This window comes from Cavia porcellus, unplaced genomic scaffold (genome assembly GCF_034190915.1).
Source record: "Cavia porcellus strain 051 isolate PalLab524CR breed Dunkin Hartley unplaced genomic scaffold, mCavPor4.1 scaffold_1, whole genome shotgun sequence".
Lineage (NCBI taxonomy): Eukaryota > Metazoa > Chordata > Mammalia > Rodentia > Caviidae > Cavia > Cavia porcellus.
Genome location: NW_026947484.1, coordinates 129,118,849 through 129,131,507, shown reverse-complemented (window position 1 = coordinate 129,131,507; position 12,659 = coordinate 129,118,849). Strand labels below are relative to the sequence as shown.

Genomic DNA, 12,659 nt, shown 5'->3' with positions numbered 1-12,659 from the left:
TTTACCTTTTCTAATAGGATTGGTTTCACACTCATTTAAGACTTTGCTGAATCCTATATACATTTCATATAATTTGTTAGAATACCTTCTTAAAGCTACAGATTTTTTTATTTTGGCATTTTGTTTTATTGATTATTTCTACAACAAAGACTAAAAGACTGACTCAAGTTTCATTATTTGTTTTCAACACTTAGAAACTGTTTAAAGTGTTCAAAACATGAAAGTTATTTTGATTCTTTGTTCTCCATTTTCTTCCTTTAAAATCCCTGTAAAAAGTTTTAAGTCCATAGTTATTGTGACTTTTTAGAGATATTCATTTTCTTCTATCCTGTCTGCTGCATTTTTATTAGACTTTCCTGATGTTTAAAATGAAAAAAAGCTTTATTTGTTCTGTAGTATGTACATAACGTTAAAACCTAATCATTATATCCTGTAATTACTTTTTTAAAATTACTTTTAATCACTTTAAAAATTAATAATTTTTAGATGACAGAAAAATCATTTTAAGTCTGTAGGACTTTGATTTCTTTTTTTTTTTTTTTTTTTTTTTTTGTCTTTTTCATTTTTATCGGTACCAGGGATCGAACTCACGACCGCCTGCTTGCAAGGCAGGTGCTTATGCCGCTGAGCTAAACCCCCAGCCCCGAGGACTTTGATTTCTAATTGACGTCTTCCATAAAAATAGGATTTTTGTGAAGGATTAATATTGGATTTAAAAATTCTTCCTCTGAGTGTTAGATTGTGATTATTTGTGACTGAAATTATTTTAGCTATGGCTCCAATGTGACAAGAAGTTTGGTAAAATATCTTAATACTTTTGCTCATACCAACTTGTGAAAGTGCTTCTGACTTTTTAGACCTTGCAAGATTAATTTTTTAAAAGAACCATCTTCTAGAAGAAGTAATTAGTCCTTTAAAGTAAACATGGCCAGACTGGTCACATAGCTTCATGATAGAGTACTTGCCCACTGCATGGGAAGCCATGGGTTTTACCCTTAGCATCCACCAAATCAATCAATCAATCAGTCATTCAAAACTGGCCTGTTTTGCTTGAGAAACTTGTTTCTTGTCTTTAATCTTGCTGCTATTCAGTTTTTTAATCATTTTAATGTTTCATTTGTTATTTTTCACAGGTTTCGTTATATCATCCTGAAGCAGAAGTTTTTAGAGGCTTTATGTGTTAACAATGCAATGTCAGCAGAAGATGAACCTCAGCATGTAAGATTTTTATTCCTGAAGGTTTGCGCCATAGTCTTGTTTTCAGTTATTAGTATTTTAATCACTAAAAAGATTGTCATGAGTTTTCAGAGTCCTTTTTTTGCATTAAATACTTTATTTAGTTTACAGAAAGAATTTATAAGTACAAGTTGCAGAAAGAAAATATTTAGTGCTGTTTACATTCATTTTAAAACTGCTCTGTACAAATTTAATTTTGAGCAGTGTAGGTAATGCTTTGGTAGATCTACTTGCATATAAAGCCTTTTCATCAAAGGATTAACAGTGAATAAAATAACTTATTATATTTAAAGAAAAGTGACCATTTGAAACCATTTATGCTTAATGCTTGAAGGGAAACGAACACTTATTAAATATGGAACATAATGTCAGTCTGCAGCTTCATTCTTTGTTTTTTGGAGGCACGGTCTCACTGTGTAGTGCAGAGTGTAGTGCAGGCTGGCCTCAACCTCACAGTGATCTTCCTGCATCAGCCTCCCAAGTACTGGGATTACAGACAGGCATGTGCCACCACCCCCAGTTTACAACTTCCTTTTTAAAAAGGATAAAGTTATTTATGTGGAATATTGTTCTATGTACTGCATGGCAATCTATCTGTAAGTTCTGCACTTAGGTATTTTATAAGTTTTTAAAATTAAATCTATTCTATACATTTGTAATTTCATCCAGGAAGATTTCTTCCTAGTGAAAGAAATATAAACTCTTTCATACTTTTTTTTTTTGGTCTTTTTCCTTTTTATTGGTACCGGGGAGCGAACTCACAACTGCCTGCTTGCAAGGCAGGCGCTTATGCTGCTGAGCTAAATCCCCAGCCCCCATCTTTCGTACTTTTTATAGGTTTGGATTAAACTAATTCATGTTTTAGTCCTGTGCACATTGTTTTTAGCATTTCAATCTTTAAATGATTGGTATGAAATACATGATTAAGGATTCAAACTTTTTATGAGCAAGGTTGGGACAGTATCTGCTATTTTGTAGGTGACTTTCAATCTGTAGTGCTTCTAAACTTGTTTCATGATTTAAAGCAAATGATATGTGAATAGCTAGCTAGTTGGAAGGATATGTTTTCCTCTCTTGTTTTGGTTATTTTTTAAATAATAGGTGTTTGATTTATTAGTCATCATTTCTTTTTATTCTGGAAGTGGGTTGATTATGTTTACCTTTTTCTGTTTTTCAATCCCTTTCTGCTTCTTTTCTTTCTTCCAAGGCAAAGGTACTGCACTACATTTTCAACCCCCCTTTTTAAAATTTATTTTGAGACAGGGCCTAGCTGAGTCATTAAGTTATCCAGGCTGTGCTCAAACTTGTGTCTCAGCCCCTGGGATTACAGGTGTGTACCACCATGCTTAGCTTTTTTCAGTGTTTTGTTTTGGTCCAGATTGTCATGTTTTGGTAAAAGATTGTTTTTATGACAATTTAAATTTTATAAAAAGATATCAATTAATTAATTAGATATTTATTAGATAATGACTTTTAAGATTTCAACGTTAGTATGGTCACATCTAAAACCAAGTAAATTTTTGTAAGTTTTCATTGAAGGTCTGTGCTGCTATAACAAATATAATCCACAAAAATTTATTCTGATAGTAGTGGTAGCTAGGAGGTCCAAGATCATGGTGCTGGCAGGTTCACTGTCTGAAGGGGCTCGTTCTGTGCTTTATAGATGACACTTTCTACCTGTGTCGTTACATGGTGGAAGAGTTTGTTTTTGGGACCTCTTTTATAAGGGGACTAATCCAATTCATGAGGTCTGAGCTCTCATGACCTAGTCACCTCTCAAAGGCCCTACTCTCCTCAGAATCATCACTGGGGAGTTTAGATTTCAACAGATTGAGAGGATACAAACATTTAGACCATAACAAAAACCGAAGATTATTACATAGGGACTTTAATATATAACAGAGAAGTGTTTGTTCAATAATGATGTTTAAAAGTGGAACATGAATCAGGAAGACTTTTATTCTGTCTTTATTAGTAACCAATCAAATCTGTACTTTTCCTATATATAAGACAAGGACACTGAACTGAAGGTTCTATACCTTGACAACGTTCACTACAAATTGACCTAGTTTGACTCTTAGCTAAGCTTCCTTTTTTTTCTGTCTATACTGTTTTTTTTGGTATAGGGGATCAAATTTATGACCTCGAGCTCACCAGACAGGTGATTATACCATTGAGCTAAATCCATGGCCCCAGTAAATGAACTATTAGTGTGTCCTTTTTTAAAGTTTACTTTTTTTCCATGTACAATTTTGTCCTAAGACAAGTTGGAGCAAAAAAAAAAAAAAAAAAGATTCTTTTGCTTTTTAGATAAGCCAAACAAGAAGCTTCTGTACTTGACATGCTTTAGTTTTCACTTCTAGATAATTCATGATCTTTAAAAAGTTGTAAATTTGAAAGTTATAATTTTAAATCTAAATTAGAACAGTTTTTTATAGATAAAAGCATAATGTGCTAATGAACCAACTTATTTGTTGTTTTTACTCTAAATATGAAAACATTTTGGTTACTGAGTTGAGAAGTGTTACATATTCTACAAATTATGTATATATTCTGTCACATCAGAATTTGCCCTTAATATTCTCTTTGAGCTTTCGTATTTCACTTTTTTGTTTGTTTGTTTGTTTGTTTTGTTTTGTTTTTTTGGTCTTTTTGAGACAGAGTCTCACTATGCAGTTCAGCTGGCATAAGGCTCACTTTATAGCCCAGGCTGGTCTTAAACTTGCAAATGATTGTCCTGCTTCAGCCTCCTAAATGCTGGAATTACTGTAGTGCACCATTATGACCCACTTTGTATTTTAATATTGATGTTTTACATTTTTCTCTTTTTATAGTGATCATTTGTATTTTTTAACAGCTGGAATTTACCATGCAAGAAGCTGTGCAATGTTTACACGCTCTAGAAGAATACTGTCCTTCTAAAGATGACTATAGCAAACTCTGTTTGCTTTTGACTTTGCCTCGTCTGACCAATCATGCTGAATTTAAGGACTGGAATCCTAGCACTGCACGAGTTCACTGTTTTGAAGAGGCTTGTGTCATGGTTGCAGAATTCATCCCTGCTGACAGGAAGCTAAGTGAGGCTGGTTTTAAAGCAAGTAACAATCGTTTATTTCAGCTTGTAATGAAAGGCCTACTTTACGAATGCTGTGTAGAATTTTGTCAGAGTAAAGCAACTGGAGAAGAAATTACAGAAAGTGAAGTACTTCTTGGCATCGACCTTTTATGTGGTAATGGTTGTGATGATTTGGATTTGAGTTTATTGTCATGGCTTCAGAATCTCCCTTCTTCTGTATTCTCTTGTGCGTTTGAACAGAAGATGCTTAATATTCATGTTGACAAACTTCTGAAACCTACAAAAGCTGCATATGCTGATCTTTTGACCCCTTTAATCAGCAAACTTTCTCCCTATCCATCATCCCCAATGAGAAGACCTCAGTCAGCTGATGCCTATATGACCCGCTCTCTAAATCCTGCTTTAGATGGCCTCACTTGTGGATTAACCAGTCACGATAAGAGAATCTCAGACCTTGGGAACAAAACTTCTCCAATGTCACACTCCTTTGCTAACTTCCATTATCCAGGCGTACAAAACCTCACTAGAAGTCTCATGCTTGAGAATACAGAATGTCACAGTATTTATGAAGAATCCCCTGAGCGGTAAGCATTTACTCTTAAAAATTAGGTAATTTCCATCAGTGTAAGATCATCTGATTGGAGAATGGAATAGAGAGCCCAAGAATACAACTCTGCTTGTGTAGTCAATTGATTTTCCACAACGGTGTCAAGACCATTCAGTGTGAAAGGACCAACTCAGTCTGTTGGCTTGTTTTTTGAGACAGGGTCTTGCCGTGCAGTTCACACCTGGCAAGGACTAACTCTTTAACAAATTATGGTAGGAAAACTAGATAGAATATCCACACACAAAAAGAATGAAGTTGGACATTTACCTTATACTACCATATAAATAAAAATTAACTCAAAATGAGCTAAAGACATAAAGACCTAAAACTATATAATATTTAAAAATACAGAGAAATCTTTGAAACATTGGGGGAAAAGATCATCTGATTGGATTGGTATTTTTCTGAGTGTCCAAATCCCTTTAAAGTTAGTACTTAAAACTTTTAGAAAGGATTTTTAAATTTAGATAATTAAAATTATAAGAGAAAAATCTTTATTTTTCATCTCATTGTTCATTTGTTTATTTATTTTTTAGTTTTTTGAGGCAAGGTCTTGCTGTGTAGTTCAAACTGGCCTTAAGTATACTGAGTAACTGAGGCCGGCCTCAAATTTAGAGGGGTCTCCTGATTCAGCCTCCTGAGTGCTGAGATTACAGGCCTGCGCCACTATGCAAGGTACTGGTTCTAAAGCCAATAAAAGCCAGGGATTTGGCTCAGTGGCACAACATGTGTGAGGTTCTGAGTTTGATTCCCAGTACCCTCCCTCCCCAAAAAATGAATGGTTAAAAAAAGGAAATAGATGTGTTGTGAAAAAAATTTGGATAATATCAAAGAGTAATAGGATGAGAACTAAAATCCCACATAATCTCACACTTAGATGACTAGTTTTTTTTTCCCCCTGTGAATATGTTTCTTTTTGATTGGGAATATACTATGTATATTTTCATTTAACTTTTTTTCACTTAGATGATCATAAACATTTCTTGAGTTTAATATGGTTAATGGTAAGTATACAATAGTCTATTATATAATCGTGTCATGTAGAACTAAGGTTGTTTCCACTTTTTTCTCCTGAAGAGTATTACAGTGAATGTATGTGTATATAAAACCCTCTATTTCCATTTTTCACTTATCTTTCTTAGTGGTGTGTGTGTGTGTGTGTGTGTGTGTGTGTGTGTGTGTGTGTTACTGAGTACTGAACCAGGTAATGCTGAACTATATTGCCAATCCCTTCTCCTACAATCTCCCTCTCTGTTTCTCTCTCTTTCTCTCCTTAATTTTGAGAAAGGGTCTTAGTGTTGGTGAATTGCTTATGCTGGCCTCAAACTTGAGATCCTCCTGCTTTAGCTTCTGGATTAGCTGGATTACAATATTTGCCACTGTGTCTATCTTAGTGATTCTTTATGTGTATAAAGTACGTGTTAAAGGTACTACTCATAGTTTTTTTTTTTCTCAAACGTGGCATGAAATAATCTCTTGAGTAGCACTTATTTTTCTGAAAACTCTTTAGAATATACAGATGGTTTTTATACCTCAAAGTTGGTATTGTTGCTAGAGTCTTAGGGCAGTGGGAGACCTGACTTCAGGAAGTTCAAAAAATCAGGTCTGAGTCCGGCATGGTGGTACATGCCTGTAATCCCAACACTTAGGAGGCTGAGACCTGAGGGTCACCATGAGTTTGAGGCCAGCCTAGGCTACATAGAGTTCAGGGGCTCTGTAGTGAGACCCTGTTCTCAAAACAAAACAAAGCAATCAGATCTGATCATTCATCTCAAAGATGAAATAGGGGAAAATGTAATGGTGAAAAGCAGGAAAGAACTTACACAATACACTTGCAGGTATATTGGGAAGATGGCAGGTGTGGAGGTGTCCAGGCATCTGCAGCCCTGTCTTCAGGGACTAACTAATAGCTCCACATAGATTATATAGGGAAGGGGGGGCATAATTAATCACTTTCCCAAACTGGTCTGATTGATTATTATCTCAGTTCTGCAAGGCTCTGGGGAAGTCTTATCTCTTAAGGGAACAATTTAGTTTTCATGAGATGATTACTCCTACTTAAGGAGTAAGGTCCTGTCAAGGGGTGATTTACCTGCAAGGCTTGCTGTTCCTGCAAGCCTAGGGTAATGACTGCAGACTTCTAGGTGCCACTGCAGGTATTTAGAGATGGCCGTACAAGCAGTCAGTTCACAATCTGTTGATTATTATGTCCTTTAAATTTTGAAAATACCCGAGTTACTCTTATCTTGGTTCCTTGTCCCTGAAGGGGAAGAAATTGCAACTTTATTTGAATACTGCTTAGGTGATTAAAATGCCTATGTACTGAGCTGAGCAGAGTTTAAGGTAATAAAGGAGGCAGATACAAAAATGAAGCAAAGATATCAATACTATGAAGGAGTAATATTGACTACAGTAGATTTTATTTCGTAGATCTTATTTCTTGAAAAAGCATAAAAACTAACCCTTTCATATAGCATAGGATATTTGGAGGCATTCTTCCCAGAGAAAAGAACATTGGGCCTAGTTCTTGCTTAACTAGAGCCAGTGATGTTTTGCTGTGGTATAAGAAATATAGGATAAATATAAGAAAGAATTTTCTGTTTAGTTACTGTGATATTGTAGAGGAAAGGGATTGTAATGCTTTGTTTAATATTCTTTAAAGAGAGAGGGGTCTATAAGTGGGATCAGTTAAGTGAGAGACTTCCTAAAGGATAATTTGTATAATCATCTGGTACATTTGAACAAAGTAAGTATGAAAAATAGAAATTATTAATGTTTTAGAAGAATATAAGAAACAGTCTGACATAAGATCTCAAATGTATGTCATTACAATAAAATAATTTATACATTAAAAATACTGGAAAGATATATGTTTTGCTTTTATGTTAAGTGCACATAGACCAAAGAAGGTCTTTTAATAGTCTAAAAAATTTAAAATTGTGTAAAATCATATAAAATAGAAGCATTAATATTTGTAAACAAATTCACAGTTTTATATTTCATGAAGAGATGAGCCTTAGATCATACAACCTATCTAGTTTTTAGATGAAGTTGAGGTTTTCTCTAGACCACACAACTGATTTTACACTGAGACCATGGTTCTTCTTGAATAGTAACCTCAGGCTCCTCCATTAAATGTATATTCCAGCTGGGTACATTGGCATGTGCCTATATCCCAGTCTTGGGAGGCTCAGGCAGAAAGATCCCTTGAGTTTTAGACTAGACTGGGTAACATAGCAAGACTCTGATTAAAAAATTCCTTACAAGGACACAATTTTAAAAAACCAGTTTTTGATTGTGGCACAATGCCTATAATCCCAGCACTCAGGAGATGGATGTAATAGGATCACAAGTTTCAGGGCAACCCAGGCTATATAAGTTCAAGGTCAGCCATAATGGAATTTGGTCTCAAAAAAGAAACCTTTTTTTTACAGTTAAGGGAAGAAAACAAAATCAAATATCTATGTTAAACATTTGATAAACACTTAGATTAAATATTTATTGTTTTAGAATTAAAAATTTCTCTTAACTAAGATGCCTTTTTCTTTAATTCACCTCTGCTGTGTGCACCTTTCTGGAAGAAGTGATACACCTGTCGAAGCACAGCAACCTATTAGCAGTGAAATCTTGAGCCACAGCACAGTTTCAGAAAAAGAGCCTGTAAATGGAGCACAGAATCCAGGATCAGTTAAGCAAGAAAAAAATGAGGTAATATTTGCCATATCTGGTATCTTTTAGAGTTTATTTATTTATTTTTGTAAGAAGTGACAGTGATTTTTTTTTGACAGTATTTTTTTAAGAAGAGTTTTCATTTGGCTTATGAATGTAATAGTGTTTGGTATATAGAATTTTAAAGTAATTTTGTGATATTTGAGAGTAAGAGAAAAAAATCTAGACTTACTAATTATTGACTTATGTTCTCTTTTTCTCCTCCAAAACTATATGATGTATGTAGTTGTTATTGTGTATTATAACTTTTTAATGGTGCATTAATTAAAAATGTAAAATACCACAGTTGACATTTATTGTACATACTTCAAAACTCAAATAATTGAATTTGCATTAAATGTAGCAAACTTGCATTTTAAAGCCATTTGCCCATATTCTACTCATTTGATTTAGTGAACAAAAAATTAGACATTTACAATATTGGATTATATTTTTAGCTAAATCTAGGGTTCCAGAGCTGGGGATTTAGCTCAGAGGCATAAGTGATAGCCACCAAGTTGTGAGTTCGATCCCAGTACCAAAAAAAAAAAAAAAAAAAAACTAGGGTTCCAAATTTTTATCATTTTGGTATTTTTGAAAGGAAACTAAATTGTGAAAGGATACTGTATTATGAAGTAGGATGTGAGTTTTATATGTGAGTTTCCACTTAGAAGAGGTTTTTTTTTCTCTTTTTAAAATTTGTGGCAATTTTAACCTGATAATGTACACTTATTACATTTAAAGAGACATGATCTAAGCACTCACTGTATGATATATCTTTACTCCAGACTTCCATGTTTTCTTTTTTTTTAAATTTTTAAATAAAGACTAAATAAAACAGAAATAGGTAGGAATAATACATACGTTCAGAGAAAAAAAATAAACAGTAAGAAATCACTAGTTGATTTTTACATATTGTCATTTTACAAATAGTTGTTCAAGGTACAAAAACGGAACATGTAAAGTGGGGATTCAAACAGCGAGACTGCATACAATTCTGTTCAACTGTCCAACATAACTTAGTAACGTGGTTGTCAATCCTATACACTTAAACATACATGCAGTTATTCATTTCTTTTTTTTATGTTTAGATTAAACAAACTAAAGCAGGTTAAAATCATTCTGAACAAAGAATAATAGTGTTGCTGGATTTCACATCATGATACTCCGTGATCAGTACTGGGTAATGTAGTACCTTTTTTTTAAAAAAATTTAATTTAAAGAAAGACTAAACAAAACAAAAAACAGTTAGAAATAATACATAATTTCAAAGAAAAAAATAAACAGTAAGAAATCACTAGTTGATGATTACAGATTGTCTTCTTACAAATAGTTATTCAAGATACTAAAGTGGAGCATATAAAGTGGGGATTCATACAGAGAGATTGCAACGAGTTCTGTTCAACTATCCAACAAAAACTTAGAAATATGGTTATCAATCCTATACACTTAAACAAACATGCAGTTATTCATATCTTCAATTATGTTGACATTGAATAAACCCAAGCAGGCTAATATCACTCTGAACAAAGAATAATACTATTTCTGGGTTTCACATTATGATACTCCAGGATCAGCATTGGGTTCACTTTTTCTTCAAAGTATCTGTTCACTTCATCATGTGTCATAAGATCTGTTCTCATAAACTGTTTATAGATTCTACACATGCATGAGTCTTAACATGTATGTCTATCCTTTCTATATTAGAGGGAGAAACAAAGCAAGGCAAAACAAAACATTCCTATAAACACATGAAATGAAATAAATGTATAAGACCGTTGTACAAAGAGTTCTACCATGGTTCCTGTGTTGTCTCTTGTTATCTCCAATAGAATTGGCTATATCATCAGACATAGTATAATTGAATATATCAGTGCATAACAGTGTTAATAAAAACACAACTTTGTATATAGTATAGAACTTCAAAAACCAATAGTTATCAAATCAGAATATGTATCGAAGAGTCTTGTCATCTTCAGTGTAGTTGCCTATATTCTCAGACTTGATACTATCAATCATATCAGTTTTGAATAAAATGTTCTCTGCCTCATTTCTCTTATGCTCTTTTTTTTGCCATCAGTTGTCTGCTTATCTCTTCATTCTGTTTTCTGCTCCATTCATTGAGGACTCTCTGCCACTGTTCCTGGAATCTTAGTACTTTTCTCTCTCTCTAGAATGCCCTGCAGTATTCTCTGTAGAGTTGGATTGGTGGTTGCGAATTTCCCAGGTTCCTCTTTGTCTTGGAAGCATCTTGTTTCTCCATTAATTTCTAGAGATAGTTTAGCAGGGTATATCAATCTGGGATGGAGGCTATTTTCTTTCAGGGCTTGGAATATTTCGCTCCAGGCTCTTCTTGACTTGATGGTTTGTGTTGAGAAGTCTGCCGTTATTCTGATGGGCTTTCCTCTATAGGTTATCTGTTTCTTGTCTCTAACAGCTTTTAATATTCTGTTCTTATATTGAATTTCTGGGATCTTGATTATTATATGCTTGGGTGTAGCTCTGTTTTGGTTGTAGGTGGCTGGGGTTCTGTATGCCTCATATACCAGAATATCATTTCCTTTTCCTGTGTTTGGGAAGTTTTCCTTAATTATTTCTGTGAATAACCTTTGTAGTAGTTCCTTTGTTTGTACCCCTGCTTCTTCATTCACATTCTTTATTCTCAAGTTATAGATCTTTTTGTCATCCTCTAGCCTTTGTATTGTTACTGCTTGTTTCCTTGTTATCTTAAAAAAAGTTTTCCCTTTCCTACTCCCACATTGCAAAATTGTCCTCCAGTTTGGATAATCTATCCTTAGTTTCTTTCAAGCTGATTGCCATCTTTCCACAGAGTTTTTAATTTCCTGGTGATCTCTTTAAATCTGCTTCGTGTATTCTATATTTTTTTATATTCTTCATCAAATGGTTCTCTCCTTTGAGTGCCTCCCTTCTGTCTATGTCTGGTTGAGGGGTGCTTAGTATCTTTTTTATTAATCTTCTTATATCTTGCTTTATTTGAACTCGTCTATGAGGGCCTGAGTATATCTCTTTATGTCCACTGGCCCTGTGTCTAATACTGCATGTTTGCTGTTCTCATTCTCCTTTGTATTTACCTGTCCTGGGTCCATATTTTCAGGGTTGGGGCCTGGGGACTTTTTGTTGTTGCTTCTTCTTCCCATCTTTTTTGCTTCTTCCAGGAGGCCCCCAGTTTCTTTCTTTGTTGGTTATAATTCTTCTGAAGCCTGCTGGCTAGATAACCCTTTCCACTGCCATGTGCTAGTGAGTTGCAGACAGGGACAGTGTATGCTGGCCCCTCCCCTCCGGATCAGTCAAGCTGCTGTGGCCTGCACTGTATTACTTTGCACTGCAATGGCGGATCTGCAGCAGCAGTGGCAGATGGGCAGCTTGTGGGCGCCGAGTTGCTGCACTCCTGCAGCCTCCGGTGGGCCCGTGGGGACAGGTCTTGCAAGTGGCCTGGAGGAGGTGGCAGCTCGGAGATCAGTGGCGTGTACTGTATTTCTTTGCGCTGCCTCCCCTCCTGGTCAGTCAAGCTACTGTGGCCTGCCATGTCAGTCAAACTTCTCCAGACTTCATGTTTTCGAGACATAAGGAAGAGGGAGACAAAAGGTATCTTTGTTTGTCACAGCATGAAAATTGGTGTATTGAATTAACAGAGCTGAGATATTGCTCATGTCCTGTGCTTTGATTATTAACTCTTTAGTCTTGGAATCAACCTTCAGTTCTCCCTTCTCCAACCCCCATCAATTTAGACTGTATTGGCTATCAGGTATTATTATTTTTTTTTTTGGCAGGACCTCATTATGTAGTCTAGGTTCACCTCAAACCTATATTCCTCTTGCCTCAGCCTTAGCAGTACCAGGATTACAGGCATGCACCACTGTTCCTCACAGTTCTATTCCCTCTAACATGTGTCAAATTCATTGTGAACACTTGAGTTCTGGCTTGCAAAAGACCATTTATTTTTTTGCACTTCTGTAAGTCTTAGTTCAAAACTTAGACAAAAACAGACACAAGGGCTATTTAGAAGAGATT

General features: G+C 34.9%; 1 protein-coding gene and 1 non-coding gene across 9 annotated transcripts in view; one reads left to right on the top strand and one right to left on the bottom strand.

Annotated features, from left to right (window-relative positions):
• Wdr47 (WD repeat domain 47) overlaps positions 1 to 12,659 on the top strand; it is a 65,132-nt gene that overhangs the window by 23,929 nt on the left and 28,544 nt on the right. For 4 of the 8 annotated variants that reach the window (XM_063255386.1, XM_063255405.1, XM_063255418.1 and 1 more), the window contains 3 exons: positions 1,134 to 1,239; positions 4,094 to 4,896; positions 8,501 to 8,627. In XM_063255386.1, the coding sequence (XP_063111456.1) occupies positions 1,134 to 1,239; positions 4,094 to 4,896; positions 8,501 to 8,627 (1,036 nt within the window). Of the gene's footprint in view, positions 1 to 1,133; positions 1,240 to 4,070; positions 4,897 to 8,500; positions 8,628 to 12,659 lie in introns of those variants that run through there. The other 4 variants (XM_063255394.1, XM_063255432.1, XM_063255423.1 and 1 more) reach the window with 4 other exon arrangements.
• Positions 12,519 to 12,645, bottom strand: LOC111754358 (small nucleolar RNA SNORA40). Its single transcript, XR_002789058.1, has one exon. It is a non-coding gene; the product is annotated as a small nucleolar RNA SNORA40 (small nucleolar RNA).